Raw genomic sequence first — 27,122 nt, 5'->3', positions numbered from 1 at the left:
CTCCTAGGAGTTCTGGCCCAGTCAGAGTGGTGAAACCACACTGATACTTCGATAGCTTGTTAACACTCTGGGCATCCGGCTGAGACACCCAAAAGGCAGAGCCCTAGGAAAAAAGACCACATCTGAGACTAAGGCCTACTCTAGACCTGCTCTAAGGAAGCCTAAAATAAGCCCTGATCAGGAAGGAGGCAGAGGCTGGGAACTGAGTCCTCCTGGGAGTTAGATCTGGGAAATACCTTATGCTCTCAACAAAGCATAAAACCAAACCTAAACAAGTTCAAGGTCATAAGCCAGTAAATAATCTACCTATTATTTAAAAAACAGAAAAAAACTCACTATTCTCAGAGGATAAGAGAATTCAAGTCTGTGACACACTATTCACAATGCCCAGTATACAAGTCAGAAAGCAGTGAGCAGAAACTGATCCCAAGATGGCACAGACATTGGATTTAACAGATTAACTAATGTAGCTACTATAAATATGCTTTAAAACTTTAAGGAAAATATGTTCAACGATTTTACTTTGTTTGTTTGTTTGTTTGCGGTACGCAGGCCTCTCACTGTTGTGGCCTCTCCTGCTGCGGAGCACAGGCTCCGGACGCGCAGGCTCAGCGGCCATGGCCCACGGGACCAGCTGCGCCGCGGCATGTGGGATCTTCCCGGACCAGGGCACAAACTCGTGTCCACTGCATCAGCAGGCTGACTCTCAACCACTGCGCCACCAGGGAAGCCCCAAAGACTTTACTTTTAATATCTATGGTATATACACAGCATACACAGAGAATCTGAGTAATGAAACTTTTTTTAAAAAAAGAACCAACTGGAAATTCCAGAACTGAAAAAAGAAATGGATGGGCTTAAAAGAAGATCAGAGATGGTAGAAGAGTGGATGAACTTGAAGACATCAATATAAATCAACCAGGGACTTCCCTGGCGGTCCAGTGGTTAAGACTCCACGCTACCACTTCAGGGGGCATGGGTTCAATCCCTGGTTGGGGAACTAAGATCCTGCATGCCACACAGCATGGCCAAAAAAAGAAAGAAGGAAAATAAAACAAAAAACAAAAACATATATATATGTATATCATCCTATCTGAAGAACTGAGAGAGGAAAAAAAAAGACTACAGGAAAATCAACTGTACACATCTAACAGTCCAGCATACATTAATTGGAGACCCAGAAGGAGAAGAGAGTAAAAACTGGGCAGCAAAAAATACATTTGAAGAGAAAAAAATGCCTGAAATTTTCCAAAATTTGATTTAAAAAACAAAAACAAAAGCCACACTGACTTACAAATCCCAGAAATTCAGTAAACCACAGTGCTTTGGAAGAAGTCAGTATACTTATGACTTCACATTCTATGTAAATTAAGGATGATTATATGAACATACCTGACAGCTCTGTGGAAGAATTTAAATGATTATAAAAGCAGCTGCAAACAACAAGCCATTGAAATCAACTTAGCTATAATAATAGTTTAATTTTTTTTCCAGGGCTTTTATTTGCATTTGAAATAAAATCTACCATTTTACCATGTCCTTTAAGACTCTGCAATAGTTAAATAATTAATCCAATCATTCAACAGTGCCATGGACTGTACTAAGCACAAGGGGCATAGCAAGCAACCAGACTTACAAAGTAGTTGCCTTCGTGGAACTTCCATTCTAGTGGGAGAGACAGATAATAAACAAGCACACAGATAAAGGAAATAAGTTCTGATAAAAGAAACTGTGAAATTGCTTTTTGTGGGGAAAAAAGTGAAAGAAATTAACAAGGTAAAGTAAAGAGCAGTGACTGAGTATGAGAGTGCTATGTTAGAAAAGAGGATGTCATCTCTTTGAAACAGAGACCTCTGAACAGAGAAATGAAAGATAAGCAGTAAGCCATGCAATGAGGTGCAAGAAGAGTACTCCAAACAGGAAATAAGTGTAAAGGCAGTGAAGTACAAATGAGCTGAGTATGTTTGGAATAGCCAAGATGGCCAGTGTGACTGAAGTGAAGTCAAGGAAAGGAAATAAAGCAAGAGAGGTAGAAAGAAGCCAAATTTTGTAAGCCTTGGCAAAAAGTTAGCTTTTTTTTTTTTTTAAGGAAAAAATGAATTTGTAGTTGGAGCTACTCCTAGAAGCACAGCTCATCACCTGCTCGTTCAGGACATAAATCCTGAGGAGCTGAGTGATCTGCCCAAAGTCACAGAGCCAGAGCCCAGGCTTCCTAGTTAGTCAGGACTCCCTCAACTATACCTGGTAATATTAACAAGAATAGGAGTCAGCAAACTGTTTCTGTAAAGGGCCAGAAAATACAGACAGTCCCCAACTTAAGATGGTCTGACAACAATTTTTCGACTTTACAGCAGTGCAAAAGGGATACACATTCGGGAGAAAATGTACTTCAAATTTTGATATTTTCCTGGGCTAGCAATATGTGGTATGATCATCTCTCACAATGCTGGGCAGTGGCAGCAAGCTGCAGCTCCCAGTCAGCCACAAAATCACGAGGATAAACAGCTGATATACTCACAACCATTCTATACCCATACAACCATTCTGTTTTTCACTTTCAATATAGTTTCAATAAATTACACGAGATATTCAACACTTTATTATAAAATAAGCTTTGTGTTAGATGACTGTGCCTAATGTAAGGCACAATGTAGGCTAATGTAAGTGTTCTGAGCACATATAAGGTAGGCTAGACTGAACAATGATGTTTGGTAGGCTAGGTGTATTAAGTGCATTTTTGACTTACAACATTTTCAGCTTACAATGGGCTTATTGGGATGTAACCCCATCCTAAGTTGAGGAAAATCTGTACTCTATTACATCTAGTTTCTCTGGTTCAATATTATGCTTGTAAAATTTATCAATATTGTTGCCTCTAGCTGCAGATCATTCCTCTTCATTGCTGTGTAGTAATCCATTGTGTAAATAGAACACAATTTATTTACCTGTTCTATTGCTGGCAGATGGTCTTTGGATAGCTTCCTGTTTGGGGCTGTAATAGAGTGCTACAACAAGACTACTCTAGTACATCTTTTTTTTTTTTTTTTTTGTGGTACGCGGGCCTCTCACTGTTGTGGCCTCTCCTGTTGCGGAGCACAGGCTCCGGACGCGCAGGCTCAGCGGCCATGGCTCACGGACCCAGCCGCTCCACAGCATGTGGGATCTTCCCAGACCGGGGCATGAACTGCCGCCTGCATCGGCAGGCGGACTCTCAACCACTGCGCCACCAGGGAAGCCCTCTAGTACGTCTTTTACTGAACACTGATACACATTACTGTTGACTATATGCCTAGGAATGGAATTGCTGGGACAGAGTGTATGTATATACTCAGTTTTAGTAAGTTCTTCCAAACCGTTTTTCAAAGTGGCTATACCAAATTCACACTCCCATCAGTAATCTATCTTCTGGTTGCTTCACATCCTCATAAACACTTGGCACTTTCAATCTTTTTCTTTTTAGCCGTTCTGGCAGGTGTGTAGTGTTTACTCTTACCTTAATCATCAGTCACTTCAAATTCTCTTTGGAAGTAGTTGAGATACGAATAAATAAACAAAATATAACATTGTCTTTATCCTGAGTTCCTTTGGGACTCACTAGCCTGGGAGTACAAGTGAAGTTATGTTAAACTGCAAACTAAAATTTCAAATCCTGACATTGGGGTTACAGAAGAAACAAGCTGATAACAGCTATAGCTGGCTGATGGTACAAAGGAGTTCACTATATTATGTTCCCTACTTTCGTATATATTTTAAATGTTTCACAATAAAAGTTTTTAGTGTTTTTCACCAGTTCATGGCCCCACTTGCATAATATGGAAGCTATATCTCCTGACAAATTCTACCCCACTAAGGACTTCTGATCTCCTAAATAATCCTGTCATCTTCTTCTCTGAGACACCTTCCTGATGTCCACAGTTGTAAAGGCCACTTGAAGGTTATAACTGGCACAGTGTCAATGAGAATGATGTCACCCAGGCCATAGGTGCCATTTATTTCCCAATTCTGAATATGCAAGATGCCAAAGTGATGCTGGTTTCCCTGCAGTGCCCACTGTATAGGCAACATGCTACATCTGAGCAGCAGTGGAGAAGATGCCCTGTTCGCAACCTAACCCACAACATGCTCTGTCACCGAGCTTCCTACAGAGCAGGGCTCCTCATATCCCTGTGCCTCTCAGAGGTGCTCATGGAAACAGATCCTTCACCTTCCGCCTTCAGCTCCTCTCACTACAGGGCTCAAATATGAATCCCGGAAGCTGGAAAACCAGGCTGTTCTTCCACCCTTGTCTCCCAGAAGCCCCTCTACCACCCAGTTACTCAAATAAAAATCTCCTGAAAACCATTCATTCTGCTCCTGAATTTGCCACCTACTTATTCATGACACAAGTGCTCAGGCATCTCAGACATATCTGAATTATAATTTAGGATCAAGATGATACCCTAACTCTAGTGGAAAGAACACAGATAGTGTAGTCAGGCACTCTGTCCAGCTGTGAGCAAGTTAGTCTCTCAACCTCATTACACATATAAAATAAGGATAATCTACTTACCTATGGGCTTTTAGTTGATTGAATAATTAATATAAGTAAATATAGTAGGTGCTCAATAAATGTTCCTTCTTTCTCTCCCTCAGTCTCCCTTACCCCTTTCCTGATATATAACTGGTCAACTTCTTTTCCTAATAAATTCCACAAATAGGATACTCAGAAGGTTAGCTTTTCAATCATGAGGAGTTAGGCCATAATTACAGTTCCCTCAATACTAATACAGCTCTCTGACTAAACCCATATTGGTCACCTTCACTCCATGCACCGTAAGGACAGCCTCTTCCCTTTGCAGGATCAATCCTTTTGTCCAACAACCTGATTAACTGCAACCATCATCCAGCACTACAAGAAGTGCATATCCAGGTTCCCTCCTAAGTGAGAGTGCAGACCCTCAGGTTTACCCAGTTTATTGTCCAATTTACTTCCTCCATGATAATTACCCACAAACCAGTCTTACTAGTTTAAATAAATGTTTATGCTTATCTTTCCTCCTCCACAGCCATACTGATCTTGTCTTACAAACATATACACTATTTCCCATCCTCAAAAAAGGAATCCAAAGCCCATAATCCTCTATCTTTCCATGGCCACCACCTGTATTCACTTGCCAGATTTTTCTCTCTTCCAAAAAACAGAACTAGGTCTATAGGCAGATGCTGCTTATACAGAACTTTTATGCTCTTTCTTTTCCTTCCACTTCTTGTCCAAGTTTGCAGAGACCTAAAGACATTTCCTTAGACTGGAGCGTGAGTCTGATAATCACTTAATCAACTGAGGATAATGAGGGAAATTCAGCTGCAATTTCTACCATCCCACTGATAAGCAAGCTGATTGGCTAAGCTGGTGTTTCTTTGCTCCCTCACCTCTCTACATGGGACCCATCTAGTACCGCATGATACGGCAAAGGAGGCCAACATTTCAAAGATAGAAGAGGACTACAGCTCAGTTAAGGGTATACAAAGAGCTGTGCTCTCTGATACAGAAGCCAGTAGCCATATGTGGCTATTTAAATCTAATTAATTAAAATTAAATTAAATGAAAATTTGAGTACCTCAATCAAACTAGCTTCATTTGAAGTGCTCAAGAGCCACACTTGGCTAGTGACTGGACGGTACAGATTTAGGACACTTCCGAATTCTATTGGACGGCTCTGGTCTAGAGTTTAGAATTTAACTAAATTGGAATTTAACCTAGAATACTAGGCATATCTGTCTCCAAGATACATGCCTGGCAATGAGGACAGGGAGCCAGGCCATTAGTTGTGGCTCCTATGGTTTGGGGCAGATGTTCAAGGACAGAAAGGAAATGAGTAATTCTGGAACCTGGAAAAGTACTGTGGATTCCCAGAGAGAAAAAGAAAGCAGAATCATAGGATCTGGTATCACACTGGCATTGAACAGAGACCAGAGCCCAAGGATAAAGAATAAACATGAAATAAAACACCCCATTTGGAAGACAGAGCTCAACGTGTCTGGGGTACACACAAAGATGGGAGAAAGGCTTTCTTCCCTTCAATCCAAACAGGTATTGTCTGTAAGACTCTAGCTGAGACAGCAGAAAAGAAAAACCAGAAGCTCTGATGGCAGGGACACTGCCCCTCCCACAACAGGTCAGGTTATTGAGCTGAAGAAACCTGTAACATCAAAATCTAACAAAGTAAAAATGATATGAGAACATCATTACCTGCAATAATTTCTAGGGAGACATTTGTATTTTTGAAGAAACACATCTTTCCATTTCCTATATTTAAGAGGGAAAAAGAAGTAATCTGGGATAACATAACCTGAATAACAAAATATTGTTGAAAAGGAGAAATCAAGGAAGTAGAAGCAGCTGCTGACCCACATATAACTTCTAACCAAAATCAAAACTCAGTTGAGGCATGTAGCACACTGAGTGCAGTCACAAGCCCCACATGAAGATTTCATGAAGACACGGACTCAACATAGGATTCTCATCTGGGAGAAATATGGCAGAGCTATACATACATGTAAGTAATAAATCTAACTAGCAGTACTAAACTCTAACTAAAAATAGTAAACAATGATCATTATTTAATGCAGCACTCATTAAACAATAAATTTCTAAAGGAGGGATTTTTTAAAATGCAATTATCCTATTGAATGCTCTTTTGGAAAAATGCCTAATGTGACTATATGTTCTAGGGAATTACTGTAGACAAGTTCTGTACCAAATGCAAATTGCAGTGAGCTGAGTTTTACATCTATAAGCTAGAATATACTCTTTCATCTTGAGGCTCAGATTGTGACAGTAGTTCTGCTGAGAAACATCACAGTCAGTAAGGCTGTAATGAACAGTTTAACCACAGGCTGTCCATCTTCTCTAGTTATAGCAACAGGTTGGTGATTTCTGAGGGCCTCAGAGGTCACCTACGTATTCTATTAGTACATTTGATTTATATATGAATTTTTAACTGTATCTATGCTTCTTAAATTCTACATGTACTCTATTCTCCATTATGCACTTCATTTTCCTCTACAATTCACTGATAAAATAATCTTTCCATTGTATATCTAATTTGAATAAAACTTTTTTCCCTACCTCTTTCACAAAGCAAAAAAGAATGTTCGTAGCCATTTTATCTACCGTGTATTTCTTTGGTCCTGTGGTAACACTGACATCTGGTGGCACTAGAAAAGAAACTAGACTGCAATGACAAGTGATTTTTTTTCTAGTGTTTTGAATTTATTCTATGTCACCTCAGATTTTATGTTTTTCTAAGACTTTACCTATACCCAGGACAGGAGAACTATTAAAGTACTATACTAACTCCACTGACAGCATATGTTAGTTTCAACTTTTCACTCTGACAAAATGACTGGCAAGGATGCAGAATTATTTCAAGAATGTCACTGGATAAGTAGGACTACCCACAGTTATTTATTTCATAATTAAAATTTATAATCAGAATGGTTATAAAGTAAGGCTTTCCCATCAAAGACATATATCATAATTTCAAACCACTCTCCCTATATATACAGATATATTTCTATAATGTGTCTTGGCCATGAATCCTTAGTCTGAAATGTAGTATTTGATTGCGACTTAGAAAATTTTTTTCTAAAATTGTAATGAAAAGTTACACTTCTTTCTTACAAAGGACCTCGTGTCTGCCCAACGACTAACAATCTTAAAGATGTATACTGATGGTAAAAACCATGACCAAATGGACAAAATTCATTGTTAGGAATATAACAGAAAGATTGTGGTCAGTACCCCAATCTAGTTCTACATGTTGCCACTGACATGTCTCTGTTTCTGACAGAAAGAAGTCAAATGGGCACTTAGCCATCAGAGATCATATCCAGAAAAACACATCTTTCAATCACATGAAAGTCTTAGAAGACAAAAACCTTATCATTTTTCCATATGTCTCCCCACCAACAGAGTCAAGAGAAACGTTTGATTTAGATAGCAGAGCTAGAAAAGTGAATTCTACCACTTTCTGTAATTATCCAATTCACGTTTTTGAAGTACTCATATAGCAGTAGTTTCCTTATAGGAGCCACCTCTGTATGACCTCCACAGTATGGCTTAGAGAAACAGATCATTACACTGAGGAGTCCCTATCAAAGAAAAAGTATGTGGCAAAACATCCCTCATCCCAAGGACCACTCCAGTATTTAGGACCCTGTACTCTCACTGCCAAAGGGCCTGGGTTCAATCCATAGTTGAGGAACTAAGATACCACAAGCTGCAGCGTGGTATGGGCAAAAAGTAAATTAATTCATTAATTTAATTAAATTAATTATTCAATTATGAACATGCAAGAACTCAAGGAACATTATTCCCATGGGTCCTTTCAGAGGACTCTGTTAAAGGAAGAATTTAGTTAATCAAACAAGACTGGAAAAACCATGGCAAAATAACTGATGATAAACTTCTAAGCTACTGAACCACATAACTATAAGAATAAAATAAAATGAAGGTATTAAGATGCCAGAATAGGATGCAAAATGTTATTTCCACTGACAACGTTAATACAATATAACTAACAAAATTTGGCAAAGGACAGAAAAAAGAAAAAGAGTTACACAGGAGAATACAGGGATATTGATTTCTTCATTTTTAAAAGCCAGAAGTTTAATTCTATCAATCAAACATGACTAATAAAATGACAGATGGTGTAAATACATTTAATTATACGAAGGTAACACAAGAAAGATAATAAATATACTAGCTTCAAACTGCTTATCTTAAGGAATGAAAAGATAGTCTTAAAGCATTGAAGAGTATGATATAAAATAATAAAAAGTTACATCAAGAAAGTAAATAGAACATGAAATTAACATTTAAAAAATGTAACTTTTTAGTGAACAGCCATACTTCAGACCTGAGAAAACTCAAACTCCTATTTTCAAGAACATGTCCTCAAATAAAAATGCTTAAGTTATAATCCTTAAGGAAGATGATTAATCTTTCCATTGAAAGATCTAAAAATAACTCCAAAGATTAAGTTTAATTAATATAATACATATTAAATATATGAATGCTACACCTCAAAGTTCATAGCACCTCAAAAAATAACTCTATGAATGATCACTAATCCATGAAAATACTAGTGAAAAGTGAAATACAGGTTGGTTTGTTCAACTCTGCAATATATCAACAGTCAGAGTTAAAGGATAGGCCACACGAGCTAAAGTATGACATATTTTACAATTCAATATTGAAATAGGCGGCCTCACATAACACTGCTTATAAAAAACTTTGTTCCTAATAAACATTACAGCTATGTTTAACGTTGAAGGTTACACAGACTAAGCAGAGACTCAGAAGAACAAAAAATGAAAAATAATCCATCAAAAGCCAAAACAGCATGCTGTGCAGTTCTCATAGAAATTGTTCTGTGAGGTTGCACTGGGTTGGATTTGAGCCTCCAATTTATCAGTGTTGTTTTAAATATAGCAAAATAAAAAGAAAATCTATTTCCTATATAATCAGCTATATTTTCACTTAAATCTACTATATTTATAAATAATGGTATTCATATTTCCAAAGCAGTTTTTACAAATCTATCCTTAGAATATTTACTGTGTATGCATTTATAAGGCAAGGGAAGGGGAGTGGAGAGAGAAGACACAGTAAAGAAAGGAAATAAGAGGTAGACTCCTTGTTAAACATAAACTTTAAATTGCATGTTAGCAAATGATGTTCTATAAGAACAATTTTCACGTGGAAAGATATGGAGGAGAAGTTTCCTGAATTTGTGGGATTTTCTCATTTTAATTCTTACTGTCATTGAACTGAAAAGCTTCCTTCCAAACTCCATTTTATGAAAATCTTGGTGAGTTCTGTGTAGGAAAGATATTCCCACTATAAACAGTGGAGTAGTAAATTTTCTAACTGTCTGCATTTAGCCTTTAGTTCAATCATAATGACACACCACTGATGTTGATGACTTTTGCGGTCATCTGAAAGTTTCCATAGTTCTGTATTCATTTTCTATCCCTTGATCCCCCAGTTTAGGTGTTAACTGGGCCACAGGATAGGTACTACAACATGCAAGGGAATATAGCTTCCCTTGCGGGGAGGGGTAACATACTCCAAAGTTTCAGCAATGAACAGTTTGGAAAGATAAAGCTACAGATGGGGAAGGAAGCTATACTAGACGGGCAGTCCTCCTTTCTCACTTTAAGTCCAGGTGGTCCAACCACTCTTCCTTACCTAGAGATTATCATCTATAGCTTGGTGCAAACCTTGAAGTGTTCTGGATTTTGTTTTAATAAAAAAACCTCTTCCATTATAGATGGAAACACAGATCACTATGGTTATTTAAAAGAGGGAGAAATATACAGGTAAGTAAAGCACATTGCTAAAGTTTGTCATATTATTTATGGGTCAGAGCAGACACTAGAGCCCACAACACCTAACTAAACAAAACACCTAAGTGAAGAGTCACATATCCATTCTTTGTCACTATGCTTTTGCAAAAGCTCAGCCTGTACTTTTCATTTTCTCTTCCTTTTTAAAAAGTACTCTACTTCCGGGCTTCACTGGTGGTACAGTGGTTGAGAATCTGCCTGCCAATGCAGGGGACACGGGTTCGAGCCCTGGTCTGGGAAGATCCCACATGCCACGGAGCAACTAGGCCCGTGAGCCACAACTACTGAGCCTGCGCGTCTGGAGTTTGTGCTCTGCAACAAGAGAGGCCACGACAGTGAGAGGCCCGTGCACCACGATGAAGAGTGGCCCCCGCCCACCGCAACTAGAGAAAGCCCTCGCACAGAAACGAAGACCCAACACAGCCAAAAATAAATAAATAAATAAATAAACAAAAAAAACCTCTACTTCCAAACAAGGACCTAATACAATTGATGCAGTATTTGAGCATGCTGAGTACTCTATATCCTTGAGCTTAAACTCTCTGCTTGAGTCAAAATATTTTTTGTATTAGCCAATACAAAACATAATTAGGATGGTAGTTTGCTGCCAAAGAAACTAAATAAATCCTATTACTAAAAATAAGTGATTTAAAGTTTTTCACTGGTGTGAATTATCCTGGCAACTCTTCCTTCATTAACATAAAAAACAGCAAGTATATCCTGAAATATAAATCACTAAAAACTCTGCATCTCTAATATTCTCCAAATAGTTATATAATGAGTAAGCACGATGCTGAATTTAGTAAATGGGACTATTATATTTTGAAACTGTAAACTAAGTGATCAAGCTAGCATTTCTCAAATAGTCCCATGGAATATTAATGTTTTTTGAGATAGTCCCAAGTGTTCCACAAATAAAAATAATATTAAGGTCAAATACATTTCAAAATGCTGGATTAAAGTTAACATAAGTGATATTTAAAAAAAATAAGTGATATTTTATAAGAAGCTATTTCAGAGACCTTCATTCTTTCATTCAACAAATAATTTACTGCATGCCTACCATATACCAGACACTGATCTGAGTTTGGGAGTTACAACAGTGAACAAGATAAATAAAATCCCTGCTCTCATGGAACATTCTTTCTAGTGAGAGGAGTCAATAAACAAAGTAGCAAATAAATAAAATAATTGCAGCCAGTGATAAGAACTATGAAAATACTAACACAGGATAACATAGAGTACAGAGGATACTGCAGACTAGGTGGACACATAAAGCTACATGGCTACTAATTTTTGTTTTTCTACACTGGGGAATACAGAACATAGCATTTCCCAAACATATGTTGATCAGGAACACTTCTGTCAATGAACATCTATTAATAGCTCACTGAATCAATTCAGGAAATGCTATTCTAACCAATACACAGACAGTAGAAAGATCAAAACTTAAATACAGAACTTCTGATCCTAAATACAGTGTTTTCACACTTCCTCATCTGTGATAGTAGAAATAATAATAGTACATATGTCATAGAATCATGGTGAAAAATTAAACAAGGTAATTCATGTAAAACATCTGACACAGGGTTTGGTACACATTCTCTGCTTAATAAATTTTGCTGTTACTATTAATACAGTACTCTGCACATGATATCTTCCTCTGTCATCCCAGGGTGACTTATTTTTCCCTCTTTTAATACCCTGAACACGTTATTTCTAACTCTTTTACAGGACTTAATTCCTTTTGTTCATGCCTCTATGTTAGATTCCTTGAAGATAACAACTAGAATAGAGATTGCACTTAGCACGGCTTCAATGAAAGCTTAAGCTTACTATGTAGTTGTACAGAATATCTGAAGTGGGTTAAATGTGGATGTGGTAAAAAAAAAAAGAAACTTTACATAAAAAGTAATCTCCCCTCTAGGAAACTCAAACCATATTACAGCAAGGCTTCCATGAAACATCTTCATAATAGTATATATCACATATTTAAAACACTTTTATAAATTAACATCACCAGTAATGGATCATTTTCTTCCTGATAAGATGCACTAAGATACCATTTCACTTCTGTGGTATTCCTGGAGAAATGTATAACCTGTACTTTACCAAGAAAAAACATCAGACAAACCCAAATTGAAAGGCATTCTACAAAATAAATGGCCTGAACTCTTCAAAAATGCTAAAATCATAACAGATAAAGACTGAAAAACTGTTCCAAATTACGGGAGGCTAAAGAGACATAACATCTAAATATAATAAATAATCCTGGACTGATCTTGAACCAATTAAAAAAAATTTTTTTATTTGCTAAAAAGGACATTAGTGGAGCAACTGGCAAACCTGAGTAAAATCTGTAGATTAAACAACAGTACTGTATCAGTGTTAACTTCCTGATTTTGATTATTTTATGGCACTTACATAAAAGAATTTCATTGCTTATAGGAAGTTCACACAGAAGTATTTATGGGTAAAGAAGCTTTATGTCTACAATTTAATCTCAAAGGGTTCCAAAAAAATAATACATGGATAAATATATAGGGAGAAAAAATGATATAGTGAACAGGGCAAAAGAACAGACTTTGGGTGAAAGGTACACAAGAATTCTTTGTACTGTTATTTCCATAAGTCTGAAATTATTTCAAAACAAAACACTTGTCTAGTAACAGAACAGAAAAAAAAGGAAAGATGGCAAATAATCATATGAAAAGATGGTCAACATCATTAGCAGTCAGGAAAAATACAAATTAAAATCACAAGATACCACTAAATCCCTATTAAAATGACTAAAATGTAAAAAAAGAAAAATTTATCAATACCAAGTGACACGGTGAGGATGTGCAACAACTGAAACTCTCAAACATTACTGGAGGGGATGCAAAATGGGAGAGTCACTATATAAGAAACTTACAAATTGTTTTCCAAAATTAAACATACACTTAACACACGAACCAACAATCCTAAATATTAATTCAAGAGAAATGAAAACTTATATTCAAACAAAACCTGTGTGCAAAAGTTTGTGGCAATTTATTCATAATCACCAAACACTGAAAACTCAGATGTCTATCAACTGGTAAATAGATAAATTGTGGTGCACTCATACAATGGAATACTACTTAGAAAGAAAGGAATGAATTACTGATACATGCAACAACATGTATGAATCTCAAAAGCATTATGCTAAGTGAAAGAAGTCAGTCTCAAAGGTTACATGTTGTATTGTTTCATATATATTTATGACATTCTGTAAAAAAAAACAAACTACAGGGGAGTTCCCTGGTGGCCTAGGATTCTGGGCTTCCACTGCTGTGGCCCAGGTTCAATCCCTGGTCAAGGAACTGAGATCCCACAAGCTGCAAGGCACAGCCAAAAAAGAAAAAAGCAAACTACAGGCATGAAAACAGAAAACAGATCAGTGGTTATCAGGGGTGAGGTAGGGGGAAAAGGTTGATTAAAAATAGGCAGCATGATGGAATTCTGCAAGGTGATGGAACTGTTCTGTGTCTTGACTGTCATTGTTATTACACATTTTAATGCATATATCAAAACTCGTAAAACTGTACACTAAAAAGAATGAATTCTACTGCACATAACTTTAAGAATATATATTCTCAAATTTACAAGGAAAAAATTATTTTCATAGATATTTTATTCTCAGCCCAATAAAGACTAGGTAGGTACTATTACTCTCATTCTATAAGTGAGGAAACTGAAGCATACAGTAAATAAATGAACATATGAATTACATGTGGCAGGACCAAAACTATAATCCAAATACACTGATTCTGTACAAATGTTTTATTCTCTTAATCTTCTCATGTTCCACTAAACTTTATGGGCCACAATGTCCCCAAAGACAAACAGGATGAAAGGGAAGGAGGAAGCTAAAAAGACAGGTATTAGAAGTATGCCCTTCAGAATTTGGCCTTTTTTTTTTTTTTTAATATTTACTTATTTGTTTGTTTGTTTATTATTTATTTTGGCTGCGCCAGGTCTTACTTGCAGAACACGGACTCTTAGTTGAGGCATGTGGACTTCTTAGTTGCAGCACGTGAACTCTTAGTTACTGCATGCGGACTTCTTACCTGCAGTATGCAGGATCTAGTTCCCCAACCAGGAATCGAACCCAGGCCCCCTGCATTGGGAACACAGAGTCTTACCCACTGGACCACCAGGGAAGTCCCTGGCCTTTGTTCTTAATGAATTAAAAAACGACCATAGCGCTTCCCTGGTGGCGCAGTGGTTGAGAGTCCACCTGCCGATGCAGGGGACACGGGTTCATGCCCTGGTCCGGGAAGATCCAACATGCCACGGAGCGGCTAGGCCCGTTAAGCCATGGCCACAGAGCCTGCGTGTCCGGAGCCTGTGCTCCGCAACGGGAGAGGCCACAACAGTGAGAGGCCCAAGTACCGCAAAAAAAAAAACCAAAAAAAAACCAGACCATAACTGAAGAAGTCTGAATAGTGATCCATATAGGCAACAAATTAACTGGCGTTAAAGGTTTAGCTCATGATTTCTTCCATAAAACATTCTTAATTTCTTAATGCTAAGAAAAAGCAAAAGCAAACATAAAACATTCACAGGTAACCCTGTAACTACTGCTACAATTTAAACTCTACCTGGTCTTCAAAACAACATTGAGAACAATGATAATGACTACAATTCAGAACAAGTTTTACAACTTTAAGTAAACATTTAAAAGATATTCTCAAATGCTATCACCCAAGGGTAGAAAACAATAAAGAACCTTTAAAAATACCTTTCGGTTTCAAAATCAAAGAAGTGACAGTATAATATTTGCCAGATAACATACTATAAATACAACAGCTTTAGGGAAAATTAAGCTTAGTTTCTTTAGCAAAAAATAAAAGTAAAAAATAAAAAATTGTATCTGTACCACAAATAATATACTTCACCTAAAAACAGTGGTGTGGTTTCCTCTAAAGTAGTGGCATTAGGATCTGCCCCAGCTTCTAAAAGAATCTGTATGATCTTCCAATGTCCTTGACTTGCAGCAAGATGTAACGCACAGAAACCCTCAAAAGTCTTTGCCTTAATGTAGTTTTTAGATGAATCTATGAAAGAATAAAAAACTATCAATTAGAAGGTATCACTTCTATTTCTTGGATTAAAAAGCAAAGATTCCAAGAAGAATTTAATAAACTATTAAAAGATAATTATAAATGGGAGGTCTCATAGTTTAAAACTCTCTAGAAAATCAAGAAAAAGTTCTACAAGGGTCACAGTATAAACAGCTTCCCAGTAGTCTTAATACAAATTCTGCCCACACACTCATTTTCTCTTCTCTAATTTTTGGTAAGTGGGGGAAGGAGAGCAGCAGGAATTGAAAAGTAATAACACAAAAGCAAGATCCAAAATGTACTGAAATATTAATAAATTTGATTCTTTTATTTCTAAATTTCCATGAGGAAAGTGGTCTCACCTGTAGCATTACTTCCTTGTACTCAACTAATAAGATGAAGGTATTTAAAATACTCCTTTTCTAACCTAAAACTACATTCTAATCATTAATGAAGCCTACATTTCTAAAATAATAAAATGCACTCCAAAGAAACTGAACAATGGCATACAATTTATAAGGAACTTATGAGTTGACTTAAGTTTTCTGGGTTTGTTATGAAAATCTCAAAGTTTTGGTAACATTCAAATTATGTAAACAATGTCCACATTAAATTTTTTGTAAGTCCACAGCAAAAGAAAATATTAAGTGACTTTCTTACCTTTGCTTCCAAAACAATAAAATTCTAAACCCACAATAGAATGGTGGGTTGAATGGGGGAGGCATTTCTGAGAGCATTGATAAACAAAAACAAAAAATAAACAAGTAAAAAAAGGTTTAAATAATATTTTCTTGAAATACCAGAATTAAAACTAACGCTCCTGACTACAATAATCATCTGTTTTAAGTAATTCCTGCAATCATAACTGCTGAAACTGTCAGTCTAAGCCATAATAATATTCAACTAACAGCTTGTAAGCATAAATAAACAGCCTCCAACTTTACCAGATACACAACTAAATGGCAAGATAGGGTAGTTATATTTTAAAAGTTCCTATCACAAAAACAGTGTTCCCAGATTAGTCAGAAACTGACATATATTCAGATATCCACAAAACTATAAGGTTAAGACATGAAAAACTAGGAACACACAGATATATATAGATACAGATATGTAAATAGCTCCCAAATAGAAAATTTCAACATTATAAAGAAGCTGATTCTTCCCATAATAATAATAAATTTATTATAATTCTAATCAAAATGTCAACAGAGCTGGGTATTAGTTCATTGATTGGTTTTATACTTGTAAAGTGACTCAAGTTGATAGGGGTTACGGAGGGCAGGTAAGAATAACAAAGAATTTAGAAAAATAAAAGAAGGAATATATTGGGGGGAAGCTAGACTTACTATTAAACTATGTGCTAAAGTTAGAATAAGTAAAATAACATGGTCCATCTGAACACAACTCTTAATCACTACGCTACACTGCCTTATTTATCTAAGGATTTCCAATATCTGTTATCATGCCCAGTATAACAGTGTAATATTTTCTTAACATGAACTAATAAAAAGTACTATGAATTATTAGATCATATATTGGCCACATAAAAGTACTTGTTCACAGTACGTTATAATTAATTGCAAGAGTTTAGGTGACCTTTCATCAGCAAATGGTTTAATATAGAACGGCATGATTAACTGTCACTGAAGATCATTATTGTTCTTCCAGATTTAATAAACTTCATGAAATCTCAGTACCTATTACACTAAACTGTCAATACAGAAGACAAGCAAATTTGTTATTTGTGCTAATACTTATACAGAAAGCTAAAGTGAAATATATATACATATATATGCATATTAAATTTCTAAGTAATCCATACTTCAGTGTTCTTCTCCAACTTGAATGAAAAGGCCATGTATGACTTCTAGGCTAGATTCTGGATCTAAAATGAAGACAGTAAAGCAAAACCTTTCTAACCTTTTAAGACTCTTCCATCCTTTTTGTCTAGGCCTGAGCACCTTCATACTTTAGTACACTAATAAAAAGTATGTTTCAGGAATCTCTGGCAGTTAACTAATATTAGATGAATTTAAGGAGGCAGAAATTATATAATAAAAGACAATTTTATGTATACCAGCTGAGCTACAAGGGACAAGAGAATTATGAATCATATAAAACACAGGTATAGCAAGTATAAAGAATGACAGAAATGTCAAACTTGCTTTTGAAACTTTTAAGATTAACCCATAATAACAAGTTAACTGGTTACAGATATGAAGATGCTACTGTCATCATTAAGCAGAAGAGACCTCACTTCACTCTTCAAGACTAGAAATGTTTCTACGTCACCATCACTTTAAAATACCTCCTTACATGAAGCTGTATGTTAGCTAGACATTTTACAAAGTAGTCAGCTACCATTCCCCACTGGTAAATATTTATGAACTTGAACTAACCAGAAAAGTTTAAATTATAATCTTTTTTAGAAGGCAGTGGATCTGAATTAAGTATGAACTTTAATTTACAAAAGAAGGGATGAGCCAGGGGAATATAGAAAACATTTTTGAAAGTGACCAATAGGCTATATAGCCCTTTTGCTTCATTTTAGTTTGATTTTTCTAGTGAATCAAGTAACCAAATCTGACAGAATTTTGGACATTAGTTCCAACTACACAGAACAACCAAACTCATGGAAAACTGAGACCAAAAATGTCACCACCTCCCAGAATAAGTCATACAGCTGCTTCCTACCCTCTGCAAACCCTATTTCTTATCTCCCTACCCCTACCCTAATCTTTGTGTATGTACTGCACATAAATTAGATTTATCCAAAATTTATTTCTTAATAGTGAACTCTAATACAAATTGTGAGAAATTTTTATTTGACCATTTATATCAACTATTCACATAGTTAACTATGAGTGACTTACCCTCCAAAAACATCAAGCCTAAAAAAGAATAGTCATTAACAATGAAGGTGATACTTTTAACTTCTAAAAGAAAACATAGATGACTTAAATAGCCAGTTCAAACACATTAAGTCAAAAGCCTGCCTAATTTTATTCGGCAGCTAAAAGGAAAAAAAATTATAACATAAAACTGATGTGGGAAGAGATAACAGTATAACTGGAATGAACTTTTTGACTAGAAACAAATATTCAAATTCATGCCTTTGGGGACTTCCCTGGTGGCGTAGTGGTTAAGAATCTGCCTTCCAATGCAGGGGACACGGGTTCGAGCCCTGGTCCGGGAAGATCCCACATGCCGGGGAGCAACTAAGCCCGTGTGCCACAGCTACTGAAGCCCGTGCGCCTAGAGACCATGCTCCGCAACAACAGAAGCCACCGCAATGAGAAGCCCACGTGCTGCAACGAAGACCCAACACGGCCAAAAATAAATAAATAAAATAAATTTATAACAACAAAGAAAAAATTCATGCTTTTGTCACTAGAGATAGTTTGGGAATTCAAGCTATAGAATTAACTTCAAACAAATTCTGAAAACATATATTTTTACATTTGAGGCATAAACTCTATCTTTCCAATATCTTTAAACATTGAACTGTAATAGACTCTAGGACACGTGATTTAAAAAGCATTCATGGTAAACTTCCTGTATTATGATTTGGAGAATTTAGCCTTGTCATCTCTCATCCCTTAAAACAAAACAAACAAAAAGCCACACCAAAAACATTTTGAGGATTACTTTCTTTCCCATCCATGAAGTAACGAGTTAGTAATTTTGATGAGCTATGGTCCCAAAAGTCTACCTTCTGAGTGACTGGTGATGGTAAGTACACAGGGGAGAAAAATATGAATGTCCATGATTAATGAAATGTAAATGGTGCACTGAGTGTCATGGAGTGTTATATTCAAACTCAGTTTAAATTAACTGAATGTTAAAAATGTTTACTTTGATTAAACGCTGGAAACATACTATAGTGGAAAAACATGGGCTTTAGAGTCAGAGAGAAATGGGTTCCAATCAAATATCCTGGTTTATTATATAACTTTTGACAAGTCAATTTCTCTGAACCTTGGTCTTTTCAATAAAATGGGGATAACATGTTCTCAATAGCAGTTTTGCATATTTAGATAAATAATGTAAATCAAGCATCTAGTACAATGACTGCTACAAAGCAGTGCTTAATCACCATTAATTCTCTTCCCACACCCCGCTTCCTGAGTGTCACACTGTCTCATTTAGTCTCATTTACTGAGCCCCTCACTCAGTTGTGTGCTGGCTGTGTAACTGGCTCTGAGGGAGTGAAAAAAGAAAAAAGAAAAGTTTATAGAATTGGTTTGTAACACTGGCTGATTTCTGTGGTGTAACTACTCCCACATGGCTGATCTCAACCTACCAGCTTTGAAGTCTACCAAATACAGAGCTGGAAAGAGATGTACATGATTACTCTCTGTCCCATTACTCTGTTTTATTTTTTCCACAACACTTTTACCTTTTGAAATTACCTTGTTTAACTGTTTAGGTATTTATTCTGTTCCCACCCCTACCCCCAAAGGGAATAAAAACACTACGGCAGGGACCTTTTCTGTCCTGTTCTCTTCTGTGTCCTCAGCAAGTACAAAATCAAGCTAATTGGTAAGAGTCCCCAAATTCAGGAAACTGAAAAGTATTAAAAAAAAAAAAAGACTAATTCAAGGAAAACACTCATACCCTCAATTTTGGCAGCACTGTTCTTTTTCTTTGGAGAAGGAATAAAAAATAAACATGACCAGTAAGTACCAAATGCTTAAATTAAAACAGCAGATTACTTCTGCCACATCACCTAGCTTAGCAATAAAAATCGGCCAGGCATAAGCACTTCCATATAAAGGACAACATTTCTAAATGTCCAGCTGGAACACCATACTTATATAATTCAAGGTAGGCAACCTTACCATTCTTAATAACACAGAAGCAGTTATTGTATGGTTATAAAAAGGTAAACAAATACTACTGTTAATAAGTCATGTATTACCATTTTTTTTCTTTTATTAATCCAGCTTGCAAGCCCAGCCTCCCACACCCTGAATTTACTTTACCTGCACGAATTAACATCCGCAAACATTCTATAGAGTTGTGATAAGCTGCTTCATGAATTGGCATCCAACCCCTGTTATCAGCAACATCAACACTACGTCCATTTTTGAGTAGTTTTCTTAAGACTTTAACATTGCCTTCCCTGGCAGCAAGTCCAACCGTGGAGCATGTGTCAGAGTAAGCCTCTGTAAAATCCATTCTTTTGACCAGTCTACAAAACAAGGCAGAAAGAAAACACTATCGTCAATAAAACAACACTGCACTCCTAGATATTAGCAGATCACTGTGGACCTGTCTAGCATCTCTCACATAACTGCTGGGGAATAGCCTGAGGTGGAGATAGCAACCTGTCAGGCCATAGCCTCTGCCAGTCTAAATCAGGAAGTCTCTCTGTTTGGGGGACTGGGCTTCCTTAGAATCCTCTTATTAAAGATATCAAGGGAGCTTTAAGTGTTCTATCACTCCTTGTCTGAGCAGCTCCTTCCTGCAGGCTTCTGCTCCCATTCATACTCCAACAAAATGCACTCACTGGAACACTGTTGATGAGAGAGTGAAATTCCTTCAGTTAATCCAAAATGTATATACTGTGTAGAGACAGCCATTTAACTACCAGCAACGCTCAGCCTCAAGAACTAATTTTATAGCCCTCTACAGGGAAAAGCTAAACCCAAAAAAGCCAGAAAGAAGTGAAGGACATTTCTTTTAAAAAAACAAAAATAAGTAGTAATTCTAGTTTTTATGTCCCTGCTGGTTCTTTCCAGAAGCAGCAAAACACTCGGGTTCTCTTTCCTTGAGGAAACAGGCCCACTGACTGAATATACTAAAATGAACAAAAACCATCATAGATGGGTCCAGCTTTCCTACACTAGCCCAGAAAGTTTTTCACAGCATTATTAGCCTCTTCCTCACAACCTCCCTTCAAAGTTCAAGTTCCCCTGGAGTCAGCGTCCAGTATAGCTCAGCATATGACTCTTACAAAGACAATTTCTTGTTAGTCACACTATGAGGCAGGTTGGGATAAGACCCAGGATTCCCAGGGCAACAATTATCTCCCAAAAGGCAGTCCCTCTCAGTAACATTTCAGTTCCATCCTTCCTTTTAGTTTTTCTAAATATCTTAGGAGGTAGGTCAGGAAATACCAACAACATGTCTAGTCCAATACAGGTAAAAAACTTTCTAGAGTGATATTCTAAATAATTTAATCAGAACGGGAGGTTTGAGGGAAGAGGTTAAAAGTAAGCACACAGCAGTTCCTGTAGTAAGTTTAAACTTATCTATGGTCATGTTTAAATATAAAGCTGTATCTGCAGAACCTGATTCGACAGAAAGCTAATATTAGCTATGAATTAATCTGATTAAATCAACCAGTCCATTACTAAGGAAGCGAAGGTATTTATTATAGAACATTTAATTATTCAGTTAATAATTATTTACTGAGTACCAATTAAATGATCAGCAATGTGGAGGATATAAAGATGACACAGAAGTTGCAAGGAGGGGGAATGAGAAAGACACTGAAGGAGATCTTCAACATGGTGGAGGAGTAAGACGCAGAGATCACCTTCCTCCATACAGATACATCAGAAATACACCTACACGTGGAATAACGCCTACAGAACACCTACTGAACGCTGGCAGAAGACCTCAGACTTCCCAAAAGGCAAGAAACTCCCCACGTACCTGGGCAGGGCAAAAGAAAAAAGAAACAACAGAGACAAAAGAAAAAAGAGACAAAAGAATAGAGACAGGACCTGCACCTCTGGGAGGGACCTGTGAAGGAGGAGAAGTTTCCACACACTAGGAAGCCCCTTCACTGGCGGAGATGGGGGGTGGCAGAGGGGAAGCTTCAGAGCCACGGAGGAGAGCACAGCAACAGGGCTGCAGAGGGCAAAGCGAAGAGATTCCCACACAGGGGATCCGTGCCAACAGCACTCACCAGCCTGAGAGGCTTGTCTGCTCACCCGCCGGGGCGGGCGGGGGCTGAGAGCTGAGGCTCGGGCTTCAGAAGTCAGATCCCAGGGAGAGAACTGGAGTTGGCTGCGGGAACACAGCCTTAAGGGGGCTAGTGAGCCACAGCTAGCCGGGAGGGAGTCCGGGAAAAAGTCTGCAACTGCCGAAGAGGCAAGAGACCATTGTTGCATGGTGCGCGAGGAGACGGGATTCAGAGCACCGCCTAAACGAGCTCCAGAGACGAGCACGAGGCGCGGCTACCAGCGCAGACACCAGAGATGGGCATGAGATGCTAAGGCTGTCGCTGCAGCCACCAAGAAGCCTGTGTGCAAGCACAGGTCACTATCCACACCGCCCCTCCCGGGGGCCTGTGCAGCCCGCCACTTCCAGGGTCCCATGATCCAGGGACAACTTTCCCGAGAGAAAACACAGCACACCTGAGACTGTTACAACGTCACTGCGGCCTCTGCCGCCGCAGGCTCTCCCCACATTCTGTACCCCTCCCTCCCCCGGGCCTGAGTGAGCCAGAGCCCCCGAATAAGCTGCTCCTTTAACCCCGTCCTGTCTGAGCAGGGAACAGACGCCCTCAGGTGACCTACACGCAGAGGCGGGGCCGAATCGAAAGCCGAACCCCAGGAGCTGTGCAAACAAAGAAGAGAAAGGGAAACTTCTCCCAGCAGCCTCAGGAGCGGCGGATTAAATCTCCACAATCAACTTGATGTACCCTGCATATGTGGAATACCTGAACAGACAACGTATCATCCCAAAATTGAGGAAGAGGACTTTGGGAGCAACTGTAGACTTGGGGTTTTCTTTTAATTTGTTTCAGGTTTTATGTTTACCCTAGTTTAGTATTTAGAGTTTATTATCATTGGTAGATTTGTTTATTGATTTGGTTGCTCTTTTTTTAAATATATATATATATGTTTTTCCTTTTTCTCTTTTTGTGAGTGTCTATGTGTATGCTTCTTTGTCTGATTTTGTCTGTAGAGCTTTGTTTTTACCATGTGTTCTAAAGTTCTGTCTATCCGTTTTTTGTTTTTTCCTTTTTTTTAAGTATAGTTCTTAGTGCTTGTTATCATGGGTAGATTTGTTTTTTGGTTTGGTTGTTCTCTTCTTTCTTTCTTTATTAGTTTCTAATTTTAATAATATTTTATTTTAATAACTTTATTTTATATTTTTCTTACTTTCTTTTTTTCTCCCTCTTCCTCTGAGCCATGTGGCTGACAGGGTCCTGGTGCTCCCGCGGGGTGTCAGGTCTGTGCCTCTGAGGTGGGAGAGCCAAGTTCAGGACACTGGTCCACCAGAGACCTCCTGGCTCCAAGTAATATCAAACAGTGAAAGCTCTCCCAGAGATCTCCAGCTCAACACTAACACCCAGCTCCACTCAATGACCAGCAAGCTACAGTGCTGGACCCCCTATGCAAAACAACTAGAAAGACAGGAACACAACCCCACCCATTAGCAGAGAGGCTACGTAAAATCATAATAAGGTCACAGACAACCCAAAACAAACCACCAGACGTGGTCCTGCCCACCAGAAAGACAAGATCTAACCTCATCCACCAGAACACAGGCACTAGTCCCCTGCACCAGGAAGCCTATACAACCCACTGAATCAACGTTAGCCACTGGGGGCAGATACAAAAACAACAGGAACTACGAACCTGCAGCCAGTGAAAAGGAGAACCCAAACACAGTAAGCAAAATGAGAAGACAGAGAAAGACACAGCAGATGAAGGAGCAAGGTAAAAACCCATCAGACCAAAAAAATGAAGAGGAAATAGGCAGTCTACCTGAAAAAGAATTCAGAGTAGAGATGATCCAAAATCTTGGAAATAGAATGGAGAAAATACAAGAAACGTTTAACAAGGACCTAGAAGAACTAAAGAGCAAAGAAACAATAATGAACAACACAATAAATGAAATTAAAAATTCTCTAGAAGGAATCAATAGCAGAATTACTGAGGGAGAAGAATAGATAAGTGACCTGAAAGATAAAATAGTGGAAATAACTACCACAGAGCAGAATAAAGAACAAAGAATGAAAAGAATTGAGGACAGTCTCAGAGACCTCTGGGACAATATTAAATGCACCAACATTCGAATTATAGGGGTCCCAGAAAAACAACAGAAAAAGAAAGTGACTGAGAAAATATTCGAAGAGATTATAGTTGAAAACTTCCCTAATATGGGACAGGAAATAGTCAATCAAGTTGAGGAAGCACAGAGAGTCCCATACAGGATATATCCAAGGAGAGATATGCCAAGACACATATTAATCAAACTATCAAAAATTCAATACAAAGAAAAAATATTAAAAGCAGCAAGGGAAAAACAACAAATAACATACAACAGAATCCCCATAAGGTTAACAGCTTATCTTTCAACAGAAACTCTGCAAGCCAGAAGGGAGTGGCAGGACATATTTAAAGTGATGAAAGGGGAAAACCCACAACCAAGATTACTCTACTCAGCTAGGATCTCATTCAGATTCGACAGAGAAATTAAAACCTTTACCAACAAGCAAAAGCTAAGAGAATTCAGCACCACCAAACCAGCTTCACAACAAATGCTAAAGGAACATCTCTAGGCAGGAAACACAAGAGAAGGAAAAGACCTACAATAACAAACCCAAAACAATTAAGAAAATGGTCATAGGAACATACATATTGACAATTACCTTAAATGTAAATGGATTAAATGCTCCAACCAAAAGACACAGACTGGCTGAATGGATAGAAAAACAAGACCCATTTATATGCTGTCTACAGAGACCCACTTCAGACCTAGGTACACATACAGACTGAAAGTGAGGGGATGGAAAAAGATATTCCATGCAAATGGAAATCAAAAGAAAGCAGGAGTAACAATTCTCATATCAGACAAAATAGACTTTAAAATAAAGACTGTTAAAGAGACAAAGGAGGACACTACATAATGATTAAGGGATCAACCCAATAAGAAGGTATAACAACTGTAAATATTTATGTACCCAACATAGGAGCACCTCAATACATAAGGCAAATGCTAACACCCATTAAAAGGGGAAATTGACAGTAACACCATCATAGTAGGGGACTTTAACACCCCACTTTCACCAATGGAGAGATCAACCAAAATGAAAATAAATAAGGAAACACAAGCTTTAAATGACACATTAAACAAGATGGACCTAACTGATATTTATAGGATATTCCATCCAAAAACAACAGAATACACTTTCTTCTCAAGTGCTCATGGAACATTCTCCAAAATAGATCATATCTTGGGTCACAAATCAAGCCTTGGTAAATTTAAGAAAACTGAAATCATATCAAGTATCTTTTCTGACCACAATGCTATTAGACTACATATCAATTATAGGAAAAAACCTGTAAAAAATACAGATACATGGAGGGTACACAATACACTACTTAAGAACCAAGAGATCACTGAAGAAATCAAAAAGGAAATCAATAAATACCTAGAAACAAATGACAATGAAAACATAACGACCCAAAACCTATGGGATGCAGCAAAAGCACTTCTAAGAGGGAAGTTTATAGCAATAAAATTCTACCTCAAGGAACAAGAAACATCTCAAACAAACAACCTAACCTTACATCTAAAGCAATTAGAGAAAGAATTTAAATAAACCAAAGTTAGCAGAAGGAAAGAAATCAAAAAGATCAGATCAGAAATAAATGAAAAATATATGAAGGGAACAGCAAAGATCAATAAAACTAAAAGCTGGTTCTTTGAGAAGATAAACAAAATTGCTAAAGCATTAGCCAGACTCATCAAGACAAAAAGGGATAAGACTCAAATCAAAAGAATTAGAAATGAAAACGGAGAAGTAACAAATGACACTGCAGAAATACAAAGGATCATGAGAGATTACTACAAGCAACTCTATGCCAATAAAATGGACAACCTGGAAGAAATGGACAAATTCTTAGAAAAGCACAACCTTCCGAGACTGAACGAGGAAGAAATAGAAAATATAAACAGACCAAACACAAGCACTGAAATTGAGACTGTGATTAAAAATCTTCCAACAAACAACAGTCCTAGACTAGATGTCTTCACAGGCGAATTCTATCAAACATTTAGAGAAGAGCTAACACCTATCCTTTTCAAACTCTTCCAAAATATAGTAGAGGGAAGAACACTCTCAAACTCATTCTACAAGGCAACATCATCAGCCTGATAACAAAACCAGACAAAGATGTCACAAACAAAGACAACTACAGGCCAATATCACTGATGAACATAGATGCAAAAATCCTCAATAAAATACTAGCAAACAGAATCCAACAGAACATTAAAAGGATCATACACCATATTCAAATGGCGTTTATCCCAAGAATACAAAGGTTCTTCAATATATGCAAATCAATCAATGTGATACTCCATATTAACAAATTGAAGGAGTAAAACCATATGATCATCTCAAATGATGCACACAAAGCTTTTGACAAAATTCAACACCCGTTTATGATAAAAACCCTCCAGAAAGTAGGCACAGAGTGAACTTACCTCAACATAATAAAAGCCATATAAGACAAACTCACAGCCAACATCGTTCTCAATGGTGAAAAACAAAGCATTTCTTCTAAGATCAGGAACAAGACAAGGCTGTCCACTCCCACCATTAGTATTCAACATAGATTTGGAAGTTTTAGACACAGCAATCAGAGACGAAAAGAAATAAAATGAATCCAA

General features: G+C 37.4%; 1 protein-coding gene across 2 annotated transcripts in view; it reads right to left on the bottom strand.

Annotated features, from left to right (window-relative positions):
• ASB3 (ankyrin repeat and SOCS box containing 3) overlaps positions 1–27,122 on the bottom strand; it is a 137,486-nt gene that overhangs the window by 27,353 nt on the left and 83,011 nt on the right. For both annotated transcript variants that reach the window (XM_065891708.1, XM_065891709.1), the window contains exons 2-3: positions 20,468–20,676; positions 15,315–15,473 (exon numbers count right to left, since the gene is read on the bottom strand). In XM_065891708.1, coding sequence (XP_065747780.1) covers positions 15,315–15,473; positions 20,468–20,676 — 368 coding nt within the window. The remainder of the gene's footprint in view (positions 1–15,314; positions 15,474–20,467; positions 20,677–27,122) is intronic.

Source organism: Phocoena phocoena, chromosome 14 (assembly GCF_963924675.1).
Source record: "Phocoena phocoena chromosome 14, mPhoPho1.1, whole genome shotgun sequence".
Classification (NCBI taxonomy): domain Eukaryota; kingdom Metazoa; phylum Chordata; class Mammalia; order Artiodactyla; family Phocoenidae; genus Phocoena; species Phocoena phocoena.
This window is presented reverse-complemented; position numbering and strand designations above follow the sequence as displayed.